At 47.2% G+C, this 20,384-nt stretch overlaps 1 protein-coding gene across 1 annotated transcript; it reads right to left on the bottom strand.

Moving 5' to 3' along the window:
- Positions 1 to 5,598: 5,598 nt before the first annotated feature.
- On the bottom strand, positions 5,599 to 16,919 carry LOC149473414 (cerebral cavernous malformations 2 protein-like). The gene is made up of 2 exons (XM_089678621.1): positions 16,178 to 16,919; positions 5,599 to 11,091 (listed from the first exon to the last, which is right to left on the bottom strand). Exons 1-2 carry the CDS (start codon positions 16,371 to 16,373, stop codon positions 10,793 to 10,795), a joined length of 495 nt encoding a protein of 164 aa, XP_089534747.1. The 5' UTR covers positions 16,374 to 16,919; the 3' UTR covers positions 5,599 to 10,792.
- Positions 16,920 to 20,384: the final 3,465 nt, after the last annotated feature.

Below are 20,384 nucleotides of genomic sequence, written 5' to 3'. Positions count from 1 at the left end.
ATCACAGAGATCACATGGTACAGGGCCATTCACAACAGCCTTGTACCATGTGAGAAGCTGTGACCAATCACAGCTCACACAGTTTTTCTCAATGGCTGCAAGAATGCAGACAGAGAGAAGGAGAAATGATTGCTTTTACAGCCTTTATGGGTGTAAAAGCAATCAGTGTAAAAAAAAAAAAATCTTCATCACCCCCCACAAGTTGTACAGTGTCACCATGGTGACCCCGCACTGCTAGGGTGACAGTATGTAAAAAAAAAAAACAAATAAAAATGTAAAAACATTTTTTTAAAAATTATAATTTTGGTTATAAACTAATTTGTTTTTTTTTTACTAAAAAAAAAAACGGAATACATTTTGGCCAAGATTTATGAAGATTATTTATTTGCAAAATTTTATAAGAAAAAACATTTTTTCAAAATTTTGGGAATTTTTCATTTACGTAGCAAAAAAATAAAAATCCCAGCGGTGAATAAATACCACCAAAATAAAAGTTTTATCTGTCTCAAAAAAATGCTAAAAAATTCATACGGGTACAGTGTTGCATGACCGCGCAATTGTCATTCAAAGCGTGACAGCGCTGAAAGCTGAAAATTGGCCTGGACTGGAAGGGGGGGGGGGGGGTAAGCGTCCGGACTGGAAGGGGGGGGGGAAGGCGTCCGGACTGGAAGGGGGGGGGGGGGGGAAGGCGTCCGGACTGGAAGGGGGGGGGGAAAGCGTCCGGAGTGGAAGGGGGGGGGGAAAAGCGTCCGGACTGGAAGGGGGGGGGGGGAAGCGTCCGGACTGGAAGGGGGGGGGGGAAGCGTCCGGACTGGAAGGGGGGGGGGGAAGCGTCCGGACTGGAAGGGGGGGGGGGGGAAGCGTCCGGACTGGAAGGGGGGGGGGGGGGAAGCGTCCGGACTGGAAGGGGGGGGGGGGGGAAGCGTCCGGACTGGAAGGGGGGGAAAGCGTCCGGACTGGAAGGGGGGGAAAGCGTCCGGACTGGAAGGGGGGGAAAGCGTCCGGACTGGAAGGGGGGGAAAGCGTCCGGACAGGAAGGGGGGGAAAGCGTCCGGACAGGAAGGGGGGGAAAGCGTCCGGACAGGAAGGGGGGAAAGCGTCCGGACTGGAAGGGGGGGAAAGCGTCCGGACTGGAAGGGGGGGAAAGCGTCCGGACTGGAAGGGGGGGAAAGCGTCCGGACTGGAAGGGGTTAAACAACTGCCTGTAAACGACGATGTGTACATGGACACATAGGAAAACATCAAGGAGAGTTCAGGGGCTGCTGGGAAAAAAAAAATGCTCAACAGCTCCTGAACGTCGGTTTAGCAGCTGCAGTGTAAATGAGCCCTTAGAGTGATCAGCAGATTGCAGAGATAAAATCTGCAACATTCAGTGACCAGTAGGGAGGAGCATGCGCATCTAAAGGGATCCTGGGGATATGTTCTTTCACCTAACGCTCAGGAACAGCAGTGCAGTACAGCCATCCGTAAAGATCACACTGACACGTAGCCAATAGCAGAAATGATTGATGGCAGAGAAAGCCAATAGTTTTTTATAAAACAGGCTAGTACTGAGCAGGAGAAATGAAGGCGGGCTCAAGGCGGTTGCTGCAGCTTCAAAGGATTTAGAATTGAGAGTTTTTCTTTTTCAGTTTTTACTGGAGAGTGCCGAGATTTTTATCTCCTTTTTATTTGTCACCATGCACAAGGAGAGAGCAGAGCTGTGGGAGGGGCCAGCAGGCTCCACCCACTAAAGAAACCTACAGGAGGAGGTGGAGACATCTACCCTCCGGCTCCAACCACTACAGGCTGCCAGCAGAGAACTACAGGAGGGGGCGGAGACAAGACCAGTCACCCTGAACAAGGAGAGCAGAACTGTGGGAGGGGCCACTAAAGAAACCTACAGGAGTAGGTGGAGACATCTACCCTCCGGCTCCACCCACTCCATGCTGCCAGCAGAAACCTATAAGAGGGGGTGGGGGCAAGAACAGTGCACAAGGAGAGAAAGCAGAGCTTGTGGGAGGGGCCCAGCAGGCTCCTCCCAATACAGAAACCTACAGGAGACAAGAGCAGTTAACTTGCACAAGAGGGGGCAAAGCTGTGGGAGGGGCCCAGCAGGCTCCATCTACTACAGGTTGCCTGCAGAAAACTATGGGAGGGGGCGGAGACAAAAAAAGTCACCCTCACAAAGAGAGCAGAGCTGTGGGAGGAGCCAGCAGGCTCCACCCACCTAAAAACCCTATAGGATCGAGTAGAGACAAGACACGTCACCCTGCACAAGGAGAGAAAGCAGAATTGTAGGAGGGGCCCAGCAGGCTCCACCCACTACAGAAACCTACAAGAGGGGGTGGAGATAAGACCAGCCACTCTGCACAAGGAGAGAAAGCAGAGCTGTGGGAGGGGCCAGAATGCTCCACCCACTACAGAAACCTACAAGAGGGGGTGGAGATAAGACCAGCCACCCTGCACAAGGAGAGAAAGCAGAACTGTGGGAGGGGCCAGCAGTCTCCACCCACTACAGAAACCTACAAGAGGGGGTGGAGATAAGACCAGCCACCCTGCACAAGGAGAGAAAGCAGAACTGTGGGAGGGGCCAGCAGTCTCCACCCACTACAGAAACCTACAAGAGGGGGTGGAGATAAGACCAGCCACCCTGCACAAGGAGAGAAAGCAGAACTGTGGGAGGGGCCAGCAGTCTCCACCCACTACAGAAACCTACAAGAGGGGGTGGAGATAAGACCAGCCACCCTGCACAAGGAGAGAAAGCAGAACTGTGGGAGGGGCCAGCAGTCTCCACCCACTACAGAAACCTACAAGAGGGGGTGGAGATGAGACCAGCCACCCAACATAAAGAGAGAAAGCAGAACTGTGGGAGGAGCCACCAGGCTCCACCCACTACAGAAACCTACAGGAGGTGGAGACAAGATACGTCACCCTGTACAAGGAGAGAAAGCAGCACTGTGGGAGGGACCCAGCAGGCTCCACCCACTACAGAAACCTACAAGAGGGGGTGGAGATCAGACACTCCACCCTGCACAATATGAGAGGGTAGTGCTGCAGGTGGGGTCCAGCGGGCTCCACCCACTACCGGCCACCTGAAGAAAACAACAGGAAGGGGCGGAGACAAGACCAGTCACCCTGCTCAAGGACAGAGAGCGGCGGCGAGGGGTCTTTATGACAGGAATTCTCGCTCTGGAACATACAAAGCCCACCAAGAATAAAGATCACACACGACCAATACATTTAGAGGACGCTTCCTTATCCCAGGATTCATCTTCAAGCCCATTGGGTGAAGCGTGTCAGAGGGGAGTGTTTTACAGAAGAATGTCTCACCTAATCTGGTACCAATAAAGCTGGTTGCAGTCACGTTGAGCAGGCGAATTGGTTGCGTAGGATCCCAACTACTACAGGCTTCCATTGGATCCTCGCTGCCTGTGAAGGGTGAAGGACTCTGGCTTCTGAGCTTTAGATTCCCCACCCATCGTCTCTGATGGACAGCCTACCCTACTGAGCCAATGAGGGACGGAGCTGTGACATGTGGCGCCACCCAGGATTCTCCTGCTGCTTCAAGCGCTAGCAAGGCTTTTGGGTCCAACCAACCCCCTCTCACCACCGCTGGTCTCTTTCAGGTATCCGGGAGCCCTAAGAGGCCAGCAGTGCACTTGCGCATGTGCTCAAAGGCCACCAGCTTCTGGTGGAAGGGCAGTGCAGCTCCCAGTGGCATTTGGGCACGTGCATGGAAATCTGACATGCGTGCCCAGATGCGCAGCTTAGAAAACCCGCTGCCTGCTGGGAAAGCGGTGACATAGCAAACCCAGGAGGCAACGGGCGCAAGGCCAAAAAGACAAAAATAGGTGAACAAGCTTAGTTCTGCTTTATAGAAGTCTCATTATGAATACAATATCACCCGCTGGTCCACAAATACATGGTCAAACGTGGCTCCTTGGTTGTAATAAAATCGCTGGACGAATCACAAAAAATAATTTGGGTCTCTGCTAAATGCCTTTGGACTTCTCCCCTGACCGAAGCCCAATTTGTGTCTGCTTTGATTGCCTTTGGACTCCTCCCCTGACTGAAGCCCAATTTGTGTCTGCTTTGATTGGGCTTCAGTCAGGGGAGGAGTCCACAGGCAATCAAAGCAGACACAAATTGGGCTTCAGTCAGGGAAGAAGTCCAAAGGCAATTAAAACAGACACAAATTGGGCTTCAGCCAGGGGAGGAGTCCAAAGGCAAAGCAGACACAAATTGGGCTTCAGTCAGGGGAGGAGTTCACAGGAAATTTGTGTCTGCTTTTATTGCCTTTGGACATCTTCCATGACTGAAGCCCACATTTGTGGCTGCTTTGGACTCCTTCCCTAACTGAAGCTCAATTTGTGGCTGCTTTGGACTCCTTCCGACTGAAGCCCAATTTGTGTATTTGATTGCCTTTAGACTCCTCCCGACTGAAGCCCAAATTGTGTCTTTGATTGGGCTTCAGTCAGGGGAGGAGTCCACAGGCAATCAAAGCAGACATAAATTGGGCTTCAGTCAGGGAAGAAGTCCAAAGGCAATTAAAGCAGACACAAATTGGGCTTCAGTCAAGGGAGGAGTCCACAGGCAATTTGTGTCTGCTTTAATTGCCTTTGGACTCCTTCCCTGACTGAAGTCCAATTTGTGGCTGCTTTGAACTCCTCCCTGACTGAAGCCCAATTTGTGTCTGCTTTGGTTGCCTTTGGACTCCCCCCCCCCCCCTGACTGAAGCCCAATTTGTGGCTGCTTTGGACTCCTTCCCTGACTGAAGCCCAATTTGTGTATTTGATTGCCTTTAGACTCCTCCCCTGACTGAAGCCCAAATTGTGTCTGCTTTGATTGGGCTTCAGTCAGTGGAGGAGTCCACAGGCAATTAAAGCAGACATAAATTGGGCTTCAGTCAGGGAAGAAGTCCAAAGGCAATTAAAGCAGACACAAATTGGGCTTCAGTCAAGGGAGGCGTCCACAGGCAATTTGTGTCTGCTTTAATTGCCTTTGGACTCCTTCCCTGACTGAAGTCCAAATTGTGTCTGCTTTGGTTGCCTTTGGACTCCTCCCCTGACTGAAGCCAAATTTGTGGCTGCTTTGGATCCTTCCCTGACTGAAGCCCAATTTGTGGCTGCTTTGGACTCCTTCCCTGACTGAAGCCCAATTTGTGGCTGCTTAGGATCCTTCCCTGACTGAAGCTCAATTTGTGGCTGCTTTGGACTCCTCCCCTGACTGAAGCCCGATTTGTATCTGCTTTGATTGCCTTTGGACTCCTCCCCTGACTGAAGCCCAATTTGTGGCTGTTTCTTTTAAGGAGATTGGCTGCCACCATCATCCTTCCTCGCCCTGCTGTGAGTATGCATAAGCTCAGTACTGTTTATGCTTTTCAGTCAAGCTGACCCTCTCCCTGCACGATTAGGGAGGGCCCTGCTCTCAGGTAAGCATCTGGTGCCAGACAAGCATCATCAATTCCAAGTAATTAGCAATTTGGCTCATACTGAGCAGGGTGGTGGAACAGCACTGGGAGGAGGGGGCGCACGGTCGACCTTATTAGCTCGGCAACCACAGCTCGGATCAAGGCAGGGCAAAGTTCTACGCTCACAAAGAGACAGGAGGAACAGGTGAGGCTTACGGTGAGACGACTTTAATGATGTCACAGGTAAATTAAATCCTCAATTATCTGTTTCAACAAAGAAAACAAACATGGTATAGGCGGAGCTTGGGAGCCTTGTAAGGTGGGCCCTGGAGTTCAGCTTTGACAAGAGCACAGTTCAATTTCTGAATACAGAAAAGGAAAATCTAAAAACAATTAAAAAAAAAACAAAAAAACACCACACATACACCGCAGGTAACATTCTAACAGAAAAAACTGCTACGGCCAACTTATTAAACACTGAAACACCCTCTCGGTGCGTAACATGACCGGCTTTGGCACGCTGGTGGTAAACTGGGAAAGACGGACGAGTCAACTCAGAATCCGCCGCTTGTAACCGACCAACAAACGTTGGCCAATTCTTGTAAACATGACTTTGTATAAAGCGTGTAACAAACTGACAAATGAATCAAAACTGTGCCTTGCTAGGCCCCTCCCCCCCTACAAAAGCTCAAGTTAGCTCATGCAACCCATGCTGCCAGCTGCCAAATTCCCTGCCCGTGAGCAGAACGCCTTGATTTAGACTAATGCCACCATAGTAACTGCGTCTCTATGACGTTTTCTGGAATAATTGAACCAGCTACACAATGTAACATCCTTTTACTGAGGTGTTCTCGCCCCCTGGGGCGAAAGCACATGGATGTCCGACAACGCAACTAGCAAGGAGACAACTGATTTGGCAGTTTTCTCCATATCCAAGCATTTTAGCTTGCAAGTTCCCCTCCTGCATTCCTCGTGAGATGCTTGTCTTGTTCAAGTGCAAGTAAATTGCTGTCTCCTTGGTGGTTGCGTTATCGTTAAGCCGTGGAGGAGGGAGCAGTGCCATCAAAGATAGCCTTGGACAGAACCTAGGAAGGTAAAGACAAAGTACTACATGTAGTCTTTCCCCCGAGGAACAGAACTCCTTGCTAGTTGTGTTGTCAGTAAGCCATGTATGGGGGAGTGGTGCCCTTGTCTGACCTCACATAACCTTGGACAGAACCTAGGAAGATCAGACAAAGTACTACACGTCTTTCCCCTGGGGAACAGAACTCCTTGCTAGTTGAGTTGTTGGAATGTGATGGAGGGAGGAGAGATTTCCTTTCACATGGCCTTAGACATAACATAGGAAGATAAGACAAAGTACTACAAGTCCTTCCCCTGAGGAACATAACTCCTTGCTAGTTGTGTTGTGGGAATATCACACAGGAAGAAGAGGCGCCTCAATCTGACTCCACAGATTGTTTTTTCTTCCTAGGTTCTGTGGAGTCAGATTGAGGCGCCTCTTCTTCCTGTATGACTAGCAAGGAGTTCTGTTCCTCAGGGGAGAGTACATGTAGTACTTTGTCTTTTCTTCCTAGGTTCTAAGGCCAAGTACCACATGTAGTCTTTCCCCTGAGGAACAGAATTCCTTGGTAGTTGCGTTGTTGGAATGTGATGGAGGGAGGAGAGGCGTCCTTATCTGACCTCGCAGACTGTCTGATCTTCCGACGTTATGTCTAAGGCCAAGCACTACACGTACTCTTTCCCCTGAGGAACAGAACTCCTTGCTAGTTGAATTGTCAGTTAAGCCGTGGGTGGAGGAGTGGAACCCTTGTCTGACCTCACAGATAACCTTGGACAGAACCTAGGCAGATCAGACAAAGTTCTACATGTAGTCTTTCCCCTGAGGAATATAACTCCTTGCTAGTTGTGTTGTGGGAATGTCATTGAGGGAGGAGAGGTTTTCTTATCTGACCTTGCAGATGGCCTTAGACATAACTTGGGAAGATAAGAAAGTACTACATGTAGTATTTCCCCTGAGGACCAGAACTCCTTGCTAGTTGCATTGTGGGAATGTCACACAGGAAGAAGAGGTGCCTTTATCTGACTTCACAGATTGTCTTTTCTTCCTAGGTTCTGTCTAAGGCTATCTGTGAAGTCAGATAAAGGCGCCTCTTCTTCCTGTGTGATATTCCCACAACACAACTAGCAAGGAGTTCTGTTCCTCAGGGGAAAGACTACATGTGGTACTTTGTCTTTTCTTTCTAGGTTCTGTCTAAAGCTAAGTACCACATGTAGTCTTTCCCCTGAGGAACAGAACTCCTTGCTAACTGCGTTGTCGGAATGGCACAGGGGGAGGACAGGCGTCCTTATCTGACCTCACAGATTGCCTAATCTTCCGACGTTATGTCGAAGGCCAAGTACTACACATACTCTTTCCCCTGAGGAACAAAACTCCTTGCTAGTTGCGTTGTTGGAATGTCATGGAGGGAGGAGAGGTTTCCTTATCTGACCTCACAGATAACCTTGGACAGAACCTAGGAAGATCAGACAAAGTTCTACATGTAGTCTTTCCCCTGAGGAACAGAACTCCTTGCTAGCTGCATTGTGGGAATATCACACAGGAAGAAGAGGTGCCTTTATCTGACTTCACAGATTGTCTTTTCTTCCTAGGTTCTGTCTAAGGCTAAGTACCAGATGTAGTCTTTTCCAATTGAACAGAACTCCTTGGTAGTTGCGTTGTCGGAATGTCATGGAGGGATGAGAGGCATCCTTATCTGACCTCGCAGACTGTCTGATCTTCCTACGTTATGTCTAAGGCCAAGCACTACACGTACTCTTTCCCCTGAGGAACAGAACTCCTTGCTTGTTGCATTGTCAGTAAGCCATGTATGGGGGAGTGGTGCCCTTGTCTGACCTCACAGGTAACCTTGGACAGAACCTAGGAAGATCACACCAAGTACTACATGTAGTCTTTCCCCTGATGAACAGAACTCCTCACTGGTTGCACTGTTGGAATGTCATGGAGGGAGGAGAGGTTTCCTTGCAGATGGCCTTAGACATAAACTTGGGAAGATAAGAAAGTACTACATGTAGTCTTTCCCCTGAGGAACAGAACTCCTTGCTAGTTGCGTTGTGGGCATATCATACAGGAAGAAGAGGTGCCTTTATCTGACTTCAGAGATTGTCTTTTCTTCCTAGGTTATGTCTAAGGCTAAGTACTACATGTAGTCTTTCCCCTGAGGAACAGAACTCCTTGCTAGTTGCGTTGTGGGCATATCATACAGGAAGAAGAGGTGCCTTTATCTGACTTCAGAGATTGTCTTTTCTTCCTAGGTTATGTCTAAGGCTAAGTACTACATGTAGTCTTTCCCATGAGGAACAAAACTCCTCGCCAATTGTGTTGTTGGAATGTCATGGAGAGAGGAGAGGTGTCCTTCTACCTCGCAGATGGCCTTAGACATAATTGGGGAAGATAAGACAAAGTACTACATGTAGTCTTTCCCCTGAGGAACAGAACTCCTCAGTTGTGTTGTTGGAATCTCATGGAGGGAGGACAGATTTCCTTATGTGACCTTGCTGATGGCCTTAGACATAACTTGGGAAGATAAGACAAAAGTACTACATGTAGTCTTACCCCTGAGGAACAGAACTCCTTGCTAGTTATGTTGTTGGAATGTCATGGAGGGAGGAGAAGTGTCCTTCGACCTCACAGATGGCCTTAGACGTAATTGGGGAAGATAAGAAAGTACTACATGTAGTCTTTCCCATGAGGAAGAGAACTCCTTGCTAGTTGCGTTTTGGGAATGTCATGCCCTGCCTGCCCTCACAGGGAGACTTCTTTATTAAATGGTATAAAAATGTTGATCCCAGTTAGGGAAAAGATATGCAACTGTGAGTGAGGCGAGGACTGAAGGAAGGTGTTCTTTATGACACAGCTGTCTTTATAAATGGGTGTTGAAAATGTGGATATTTCTATGCATACTTATTTTGTTTTTTCATTATCAATAAAGTGTGTGGTTTTAATCTGCACGAAGCTTCAATGTAACCAATCGGTTAACTTGGTGGCATTAGCCTAGTCTACAGATTAAAAGGTCTTGAGAATTTGGCCAGGATGAGATGGTAAAGAGCAACCTTCTTCAGGAGGGCCATCTTCAAGAGGGCCATCTTCAAGAGGGCCATCTTCAAGAGGGCCATCTTCAAGAGGGCCATCTTCAAGAGGGCCATCTTCAAGAGGGCCATCTTCAAGAGGGCCATCTTCAAAAGGGCCATCTTCAAGAGGCCCATCTTCAAGAGGCCCATCTTCAAGAGGCCCTTCTTCAAGAGGCCCTTCTTCAAGAGGCCCTTCTTCAAGAGGCCCTTCTTCAAGAGGCCCTTCTTCAAGAGGACCATCTTCAAGAGGACCATCTTCAAGAGGACCATCTTCAAGAGGACCATCTTCAAGAGGCCCTTCTTCAAGAGGCCCTTCTTCAAGAGGCCCTTCTTCAAGAGGACCATCTTCAAGAGGACCATCTTCAAGAGGACCATCTTCAAGAGGACCTTCTTCAAGAGGCCCATCTTCAAGAGGCCCTTCTTCAAGAGGCCCTTCTTCAAGAGGCCCTTCTTCAAGAGGCCCTTCTTCAAGAGGCCCTTCTTCAAGAGGCCCTTCTTCAAGAGGCCCTTCTTCAAGAGGCCCTTCTTCAAGAGGCCCTTCTTCAAGAGGACCTTCTTCAAGAGCATTACCAGCACATTTTATATTTGCAGCCCACGGCTTGACTCAGAATGGCTTTCCATGCCAGGCACCTGTGGCGGGATCCCAGCCTCGTACACATTGAGGGGATAACTAAAACACACGTGCACAACAGTCAGCATTAAACGAAGACTTTTCGCTCCTCTCTGAACATCCTCCGCCAACGGTCCTCATCTCAAGCAATTCACATTGTGGTAAACGTTGACTTTTTTTTTTTTCTTTTTTGTCGTCTCTTATTTTTTACCCAGCGACTGCTTCAATATATAAAAAAAACAAACAAAAAAAAAAAAAAAAAAAACAAGTCTTGAGTGTAACAAAATAGGTTCATGTGCAAACAGGAAAATGTCACTTCATTGTACAAATCCGCCCGGGATTACTTCAACAACGCCGAGGGTTTGCCAAATGTAACAAAAGCACTTCAGGTTACAAACGTGGTCCGTCTCACTCACACACACACACACGACCCAACAAAACTTGGGCGCTAAAAACCCTTCTGGTAACAGGGCTGGGTGCAGCAGAACATGGGCCGCTGCACTGAACATCCATGTCAGAATTTTTCCCAGAATTCCTCGCTGGGCTAACTCCCACTGTGGTGGAAGCTAATGAAATGCAAAGGCCAGGTGATGCTTTTTGGTTAAGGAGCGCCCCCTGCTGGCAGTTACCGTGAGGGCATCGTAGGGTTGTCTCGGGAGTCAGGAAGTTGTAGATCCTTGGGGCGGATCTTGGTCCATGCTACATCCCAGAGCCTCTATGTCATTACTGATGTCTGAAATCATGCGGTCCCACTCGTCTCCTTCCGAGGGCACGGACTGGTCGTCTGAGCCTTCCGTCGCACCGTTGCCGTTGGTGGTGGAGTTTGAAGCGGTGCTCATAGTCCGTCTGTACCTACCGAAGCTGTCTGTGATTATGCCGCGCCCGTCCTTCACGCCGATGGTTTCTAGGAAATTCTCGAAATGCTGACTGTCCTTCTCAGGTATAAATGGGCGGAGACCTGAGGGAAGGAGGAAAGACAAAGGTTACAGGATGGGGGATGGTACTGGGGGACGTACAGTCATGGGCTTCAACCCCTCCCCTACCGGGCACGTCTATCCCCTTCCTGCCCACCGGGCACGTCTATCCCCTTCCTGCCCACCGGGCACGTCTATCCCCTTCCTGCCCACCGGGCACTTCTATCCCCTTCCTGCCTACAGGACACTTCTACCCCCTTCCCGCCCACCGGGCACTTCTACCCCCTTCCTGCCTACAGGACACTTCTACCCCCTTCCCGCCCACCGGGCACTTCTACCCCCTTCCTGCCTACAGGACACTTCTACCCCCTTCCCGCCCACCGGGCACTTCTACCCCCTTCCCGCCCACCGGGCACTTCTACCCCCTTCCTGCCTACAGGGCACTTCTACCCCCTTCCCGCCCACCGGACACTTCTACCCCCTTCCCGCCTACAGGACACTTCTACCCCCTTCCCGCCCACCGGACACTTCTACCCCCTTCCCGCCCACCGGACACTTCTACCCCCTTCCTGCCTACCGGACACTTCTACCCCCTTCCCGCCTACAGGACACTTCTACCCCCTTCCTGCCTACAGGACACTTCTACCCCCTTCCCGCCCACCGGACACTTCTACCCCCTTCCCGCCCACCGGACACTTCTACCCCCTTCCCGCCCACCGGACACTTCTACCCCCTTCCTGCCTACAGGGCACTTCTACCCCCTTCCCGCCTACAGGACACTTCTACCCCCTTCCCGCCTACAGGACACTTCTACCCCCTTCCCGCCTACAGGGCACTTCTACCCCCTTCCTGCCCAGGCCAATTTCCAGCTTTCAGCGCTGTCGCACTTTGAATGACAATTGCGCGGTCATGCAACACTGTACCCATATGAAATTTTTATCATTTTGTTGAGACAGATAGAGCTTTCTTTTGGTGGTATTTAATCACCTCGGGGATTTTTATTTTTTCTTAAAACAAACCAAAAACCACTGAAAATTTTGAAAAAAAAACTTTTTTCTTAGTTTTTGTTATACAACTTTGTAAATAAGTGATTTTTCTCCTTCACTGATGTGCGCTAATGAGGCTGCACTGATGGGCACTGATAGGCTGCACTGATGGACACTGATAGGTGGCACTGATGAGGCACGGGTAGGTTGCACTGATGGGCATTGACAGGCATCACCAATGGGCACTAAAAGGCAACACTGATATATGGCACTGATAGGCAGCACTGACTGGCACTGATGCGCACTGATAGGCGACACTGACTGACACTGATAGGTGGCACTGATTGGCATTGATAGGTGGCATTGACTGGCACTGATGGGTGACATTGAAAGGTAGCTCAGATGGGCACTGATATGTGGCACTGACAGCTGGCACTGATGAGCACTGACTGCTGAAACTTCTGGGGCCACACTGATCATCAGGGCACACTGATCATCAGTGCCCTGATGATCAGTGTAGATGTCCCCACCACGGAAAGCCGATTACCGGCTCTCCTCCCCTCTGTCAGCGTGACAGCTCGAGAGGAGAGAAATTCTGATAACCGGCATTTCCGTGTTTACATGTGATCAGCTGTGATTGGCCACAGCTGATCACATGACCGAGCCGACATCTTCGGCTCTTTCCGTGATCCGCTGTGTCCGAGGGACACAGCGCACCGGCGATCGCCGTGCTGCGCGCTCCCTGAGCCGCGCATGCGCAGTGAGAATGGTAGGACGTCATATGACGTCATATGACGTCCTATCAGAACGAGAGAACCACCTTGCACCCGTCATTGGATTATAGGGCGGGCGGGAGGGGGTTAAAGTGATATTAAAGTGCTACTAAACCCAGGACTCCGCGTTCAATATAGATCCGGTCTCCCACAGTACGCAGAAACGCAATTATTTTAATAAATATAAATTGCTAAATACCTTTTCTCATCAGAAGTATATAGCAGTCATGTGACTTCTATTAGTGTTTGGATGAGCACTGGTTAAAGCTTGTACAAGGAGTTTTCATTCTCCTCGGACTGTCCTATGAGGCTGCATAACTTCTGACTCTCTGGACAGTGCTGATTTGCCCTGTGCTTATCCCATGCATCCTCCCACAAAACGAAAAAGGAAAACAAAACGAAAAAGGAAAACAAAACGAAAAAGGAAAACAAAAAACGAAAAAGGAAAACAAAACCAAAAAAGGAAAACAAAAAACGAAAAAGGAAAACAAAACCAAAAAAGGAAAACAAAACCGGAAAACGAAAAGGAAAACAAAAAACGAAAAGGAAAACAAAAAACGAAAAGGAAAACAAAAACGAAAAGGAAAACAAAAACGAAAAGGAAAACAAAAACAAACGAAAACAAAAACAAAAACGAAAAGGAAAACAAAAACGAAAAGGAAAACAAAAACCGAAAAGGAAAACAAAAACCGAAAAGGAAAACAAAAACCGAAAAGGAAAACAAAACCGAAAAGGAAAACAAAACACCAAACAGATGTGCAGAGTGACTCCTAGAGCTCTGTACTATCAGTAGATTGATTGGGGACAGCAGATGAAGGGGAGGATCAGAGAAGACAGGATCAAACAGCTTTTCTACATAATGCAGAGGATTAACCCCTTAGGGCCCACAGTGAGAATAACAAGCACGCTTTACTGCATCTACTGACAGATGTAACTGTTGTGGGTTTAGTAAAACTTTAAAAGGGGGGGGATTTGTAATGCCCTGGCGTTTGGGGGGGATTTGTACTGTCCTGACATTCGGGGGGGGGGGTATCTGTATGGTCCTGGCATTGGAGGGGATATGTACTGTACTGGCAATTGGGGTGGTTGGATGGGGGAGGATTTGCACCGTCCTGGCATTTGGGGTGGGTGTGGAATCTGTACTGTCCTTTGGAGGGGGGGTCCGTACTGTCCTGGCATTTGGGGGGGATCTGTACTGTCCTGGCAATGGGGGGGGGGGGGCATACTATCCTGGCATTTGGGGGGATCTGTACTGTCCTGGCAATGGGGGGGATGGGGGAGGATTTGCACTGTCCTGGCATTTGGGGTGGGGGGATCTATACTGTCCTGACATTTGGGGGGATCTGTACTGTCCTGGCATTTGGGGGGGATTTGTACTGTCCTGACATTGGGGGGGGGGGGGATTTGTACTGTCCTGACATTGGGGGGGGGGATTTGTACTGTCCTGACTTGGGGGGGGGGGGGGGTTTGTACTGTCCTGACATTGGGGGGGGGGGGGGGGTTTGTACTGTCCTGACATTTGGGGGGGGGGGGTTTGTTCTGTCCTGACATTGGGGGGGGGGATGTGTACTGTCCCGGCATTTGGGGGGGGGGGTTTGTACCGTCCCGACATTTGGGGGGGGACTTGTACCGTCCCGACATTTGGGGGGGGGACTTGTACCGTCCCGACATTTGGGGGGGGGGACTTGTACCGTCCCGACATTTGGGGGGGGGGGACTTGTACCGTCCCGACATTTGGGGGGGGGGGACTTGTACCGTCCCGACATTTGGGGGGGGGGGACTTGTACCGTCCCGACATTTGGGGGGGGGGACTTGTAACGTCCCGACATTTGGGGGGGGGGACTTGTAACGTCCCGACATTTGGGGGGGGGGGACTTGTAACGTCCCGACATTTGGGGGGGATTTGTACCGTCCCGACATTTGGGGGGGGACTTGTACCGTCCCGACATTTGGGGGGGACTTGTACCGTTCCGACATTTGGGGGGGATTTGTACCGTCCCGACATTTGGGGGGGATTTGTACCGTCCCGACATTTGGGGGGGATTTGTACCGTCCCGACATTTGGGGGGGATTTGTACCGTCCCGACATTTGGGGGGGATTTGTACCGTCCCGACATTTGGGGGGGATTTGTACCGTCCCGACATTTGGGGGGGATTTGTACCGTCCCGACATTTGGGGGGGATTTGTGCCGTCCTGACATTTTAAAGGCCTCAAGAAATGAGATGGGCCGTCAATACATCAGGATGGATCAAATTTCGAACATTTATCCCGTAGATTGTGGACTCCATAACTTTTATCCAGACTCCATAATATACAATGATGTGTTATTTTTACAAAATAAATAAAGCAGATTAAATTCTGACCTAAATCTATGAAGAAAGATGATTAGTTTGCTAAATTGTAAAACCTCAATTAAGAAAAATATGTGAAAAGCAAAAATTTTCTGCATTTTTTGTTTATTTAGCAAACAAATTAAAAAAAAACCCAGTGGTGATCAAATACCACCAAAAGCTCTATTTGGGTACAGTGTTGGAAGACGTAGCAGAAAGGATTTGGGTCTAAATGAACAAAGAAATTAGGTTTTATTCTGGGGGGGGGGTGTACGTTTAATGGGTTTTTTTTTTTTTTGGGGGGGGGGGGGGTATATGTTTTATAGCAGAAATTAGAAACCCCCCCCAAATAGAAAAAAAAAATCTAATTTCACTGTACCCAAATAGAGATTTTGGTGGTATTTGATCACCGCTGGGTCTTTTTTTGTTTTATTATATATGAAAAAATATACATGAAAAAAACCTGAAAATATATTATATATATATATATATATATATATATATATATATATATATATTAAAAAAAATAATTATAGATTAAAATAATAATTATAAAATAAAAATAAAATTATATATTAAAAAATAAAATAGTAATAAATAAATGAATATATATATATATATATATATATATATATATATTTTTTTTTTTTTTCCCCCAGGCTTTTTTCATTTATATAATAAAACAAAAAAAGACCCAGCGGTGATCAAATACCACCAAAATCTCTATTTGGGTACAGGGAAATTAGATGTTTTTTTTTTTCTATATGAGGGGGGATATGTTTTATAACAGAAATTAGAATATATATAGATTTTTTTTTTCGTTTTTAATATTTTCAGGCTTTATTCACGTATATAATAAAACAAAAAAAGTGGCGATCAAATACCACCAAAAGAAAGCTCTATTTGCCCAAATTAAATTTTGGATAATTTTTTTTATTGTACACAATGTGTTTCTTGACTGTGCAATTGCCAGTTAAAGTAGCACAGTGCTGAATGGCAAAAAAAAAAAAAAAACACCACAAAAAAAACCAACTTCTTACCCAGAAGCAGAAATTTCCGGCTGTCCCCGTACAGTTGTCGGAGATTAATGCAGAACTCGTGAATGGAGGCTCCGTTCCGGTACTCGTGGAGAAGCATCGCAAACTGTCGGATCTCTTCCGAAGACAGCTTGGTCCTCAGCTGACAACAAGAAATACAGGAAAGCCTCAGATAGCAATCTTTCTGGATATCAGACATCTGTGGCTAGGTGTCCTCACAGCGGGGAGCGCCCCCTATTCGTCAGGAGAAAAAATCGATGGACTTGAACCCCTTTAAATCCCTGCTACAGGGCTGCGCAAAACCACATATATACAGTTGTGTCCAAAATTATTCAACCCCCAATGCTGTAAAGGGGTTTAGGGACTATAGTGTACATTTGGAATTGTATTCAGAATCAAATCCTACAAGGACGTTGTAACTACCCAAATGCAACTAAAATGACATCAATTGTTTATGTAATACAGTAGTAAATGGTTCTTATGTGGTTTCTTCATTGCCACAATTATTCAACCCCTTAAAGACTACCACTCTGAAGAACAGAGGTTCATACAGGTGCTTTCCATCAGGTATTGAAAACACCTGTGGATGTCACCGAGCAGCAATCAAGCATAATAAGCACCAATTAGGCAGCTTTAAAATGACTGTGATACTCAGCTCCTTCTAGACATTTACTGGTGTGGTTACAAACATGGTGAAGGCAAGAGAATGGTCCAGGAAGACAAGAGAAGAGGTGATTTCTCTTCACAGGAAGGGCAATGGCTATAAGAAGATTGCAAAGATGTTAAACATACCAAGAGACACCTTAGGAAGCATCATTCGCAAATTCAAGGCAAAGGGCACTGTTGAAACGCTACCTGGTCGTGGCAGAAAGAAGATGCTGACTTCGACTGCTGTGCGCTACCTGAAGCGTAGAGTGGAGAGAAGTCCCCGTGTGACTGCTGAGGAACTGAGAAAAGATTTGTCAGATGTGGGTACAGAAGTTTCAGCCCAGACAATAAGACGCACACTGCGTAATGAAGGCCTCCGTGCCAGAACTCCCAGGCGTACCCCCTTGCTGTCTCCAAAGAATAAGAAGAGTCGACTGCAGTATGCCAAAAGCCATGTGGACAAACCACAAAAGTTGTGGGATAGTGTTCTGTGGACTGATGAAACAAAATTAGAACTGTTTGGGCCCATGGATCAACGCTATGTTTGGAGGAGGAAGAACAAGGCCTATGATGAAAAGAACACCTTGCCTACTGTGAAGCATGGTGGAGGGTCAATCATGCTTTGGGGCTGTTTTGCTTCTGCAGGTACAGGGAAGCTTCAGCGTGTGCAAGGTACCATGAATTCTCTTCAGTACCAGGAGATATTGGATGGAAACGTGATGCAGTCCGTCACACACCTGAGGCTTGGGAGACGTTGGACCTTTCAACAGGACAATGATCCCAAGCATACCTCCAAGTCCACTAGAGCATGGTTGCAGAGGAAAGGCTGGAACATTTTGGAGTGGCCATCGCAGTCACCAGACTTAAATCCGATTGAGAACCTCTGGTGGGACTTAAAGAAAGCAGTTGCAGTGCGCAAGCCTAAGAATGTGACTGAACTGGAGGCCTTTGCCCATGAAGAATGGGCGAAGATACCCGTAGATCGCTGCAAGACACTTGTGTCAAGCTATGCTTCACGTTTAAAAGCTGTTATAACTGTAAAAGGATGCTGTACTAAGTACTAAGATTGAATGTCACTTGGGGGTTGAATAAAACTGATAATGCTGTGAGCACAGAAAAGACATTTGTGGTTATTTCATTATAACTGTTATGTTATATTTGTCTGACCTACAAGTGCCTCTTTAATGTAAATGTAAGCAAGATGACTGAATGATCAAAAGCAATGTCAAACTGGCCAAAACACTCAATTTCAGTGGGGGTTGAATAATTTTGGACACAACTGTACACGCGATTTTGCACTTGCGGGTAGGGGGCGCGCGCGCCCTCTCTGCGCCGCCGTTACATCTGTCGATCACCGGTTCCCGGCCGGCACCTGGCGATCGCCGAGGAACACGGACGGGGGGGGGGGGGGGTTGGGGGGAGAGGTCTGCATGTAAACAATACAGATCTCTCCCGTCAGCTCCAGCATGCTGCTTGGTATGGCTCTGCATAGCAGCAAGCGTACAGTGAAACACGCCCAGCACACAGGTAACCCTTTGATCGCCCCAGATGTTAACCCCTTCCTGCCCAGTGCCATTAGTACAGCGTCAGTGCTTTTTATTAGCAATGATCACTGTATTGGTGTCACTGGTGGCAAAGACCAAAGAGCTGTCCAAGGATGTCAAGGACAAGATCGTAGACCTACACTCCCAGCGCACAGTTAACCCTTTGATCGCCCCTCATGTTAACCCCTTCCGGCCCAGTGCCATTAGTACAGTGTCAGTCTTTTTTTTTTCTCTTAGCACTGATCACTGTATTGGTGTCACTGGGGATGTCAGTGACACCAAGTCAGTCCCCCCCCCCACCAGTGTCAGGATGCCCGCCGCAGTCCCGCAATAAGTCGCTGATCGCCGCCATTACTAGTAAAAATGAAAAAAAAAAAAAAAATCCCCAGTCTCTATACCGCCATTTGCAGACACTATAACTTTCACAAAACCAATTAATTTACACGTATCAGGATTTTTTTTTTTTTTTTTTTAACAAAGACACGGAGCAGAATACATTTTGGCCTAAACTTATGATGAAATTAGATTTTTTTAATTTTTTTTTACTGGACTTGTTTAATGTCTTTTTTCAAAATCATCAGCCTTTTTTTTTTGTTTATAACACGAAAAAAAAAAACAAAAACAAAAAAAAAAAAACAAAACAAAAAAAAAAAAACACAACACCTTATAGGCGATCAAATACCACCGAAAAAAAGCTCTATTTGTGGGAAAAACAAAGGACGTAAATTTAATCTGCCGCAATAAGTCGCTGATCGCCACCATTACTAGTATAAAAGAAAAAAAAAAAAAAAAAAAACACTATATATACACTGCCATTTGCAGACGCTATAGCTTGCACGTAAACCAATTAATTTACACGTATTGGGATTTTTTTTTTTTTTTTTTTTTTTTAGCAAAGACACGGAGCAGAATATATTTTGGCCTAAATTTAGGACGAAATTTGATTTTTTAAATTTTTTTACTGGACATGTTTAATAGCAAAAAGTCAAAAATGTTGTCAAAATCGTCGGCTTTTTTTGTTTATAGCGCAAAAATAAAAATAAAAAAAAAACCGCACAGGCAATTAAATACCACCGAAAAAAAAGCTCTATTTGTGGGAAAAAAGGCCGTAAATTTCATTTGGGTGCAGCATTGCATGACCGCGTAATTGTTAAAGTAACGCAGTGCTGTATCGCAAAAAATGGCCTGGTCAGGAAGGTGGGGGGGGAATCCTCAGGAGGGGGAGGGGTTAAAGGATAGGTTCACCTCTTGTAAATAAAATAAATGCACATCTTTTTTCAAGAAAAAAAAAAAAAAAGGAGTAAAAAAAAAAAAAGTGCAATTATTTTTTCACATTCGCCTGTAAAGCATTGCATCTGCAATCGGTGTATATATATATACACACACACACATATATATGATGCTGAATGTTCGCCCCTCACACAGAAATGATCGGTCTAACAATGGAATGTTCGCCCCTCACACAGAAATGATCGGTCTAACAATGGAATGTTCGCCCCTCACACAGAAATGATCGGTCTAACAATGGAATGTTCGCCCCTCACACAGAAATGATCGGTCTAACAATGGAATGTTCGCCCCTCACACAGAAATGATCGGTCTAACAATGGAATGTTCGGTGTAACACTGAGAGACAGAACACAACAACAAATTCAGCAGAAACGCGTCTAACAAATGATGACTGATCTGCATGTTCATGAGGGAAAGAAGGATTTGATCCCCTATCATTCAGCAGGATTTCTGGCTCCCAGGTGTCTCTCATACAGGTAACAAGCTGAGATTAGAAGCAGTCTCTTAAAGGGAGTGCTGCTAATCTCATTGTGTTACCTGTATAACAGACACCTGTCCACAGGAGCCATCAAACCATCAGATTCCAAACTCTCCACCATGGCAAAGACCAAAGAGCTGTCCAAGGATGTCAGGGACAAGATGGTAGACCTACACAAGGCTGGACTGGGCTACCAAACTATGGCCAAGCAGCTTGGTGAGAAGGTGACAACAGTTGGTGCAATCATTCA

The sequence above is a fragment of the Staurois parvus genome, unplaced genomic scaffold (assembly GCF_062004578.1).
Source record: "Staurois parvus isolate SC_StPar_1 unplaced genomic scaffold, SC_StPar_1.0 ptg000016l, whole genome shotgun sequence".
Taxonomy (NCBI): domain Eukaryota; kingdom Metazoa; phylum Chordata; class Amphibia; order Anura; family Ranidae; genus Staurois; species Staurois parvus.
The sequence above is the reverse complement of the archived record's forward strand: the minus strand, read 5'-3'. Positions and strand labels throughout refer to the sequence as shown.

Coding starts and splice junctions, on each gene's coding strand:
- LOC149473414 (XM_089678621.1), bottom strand. CDS start 16,373: ATGTCTGATATCCAGAAAGATTGCTATCTGAGGCTTTCCTGTATTTCT. Junction 11,092..16,177: donor CCGGAAATTTCTGCTTCTGG/GTAAGAAGTTGG, acceptor TCCTTCCCTCAG/GTCTCCGCCCATTTATACCT.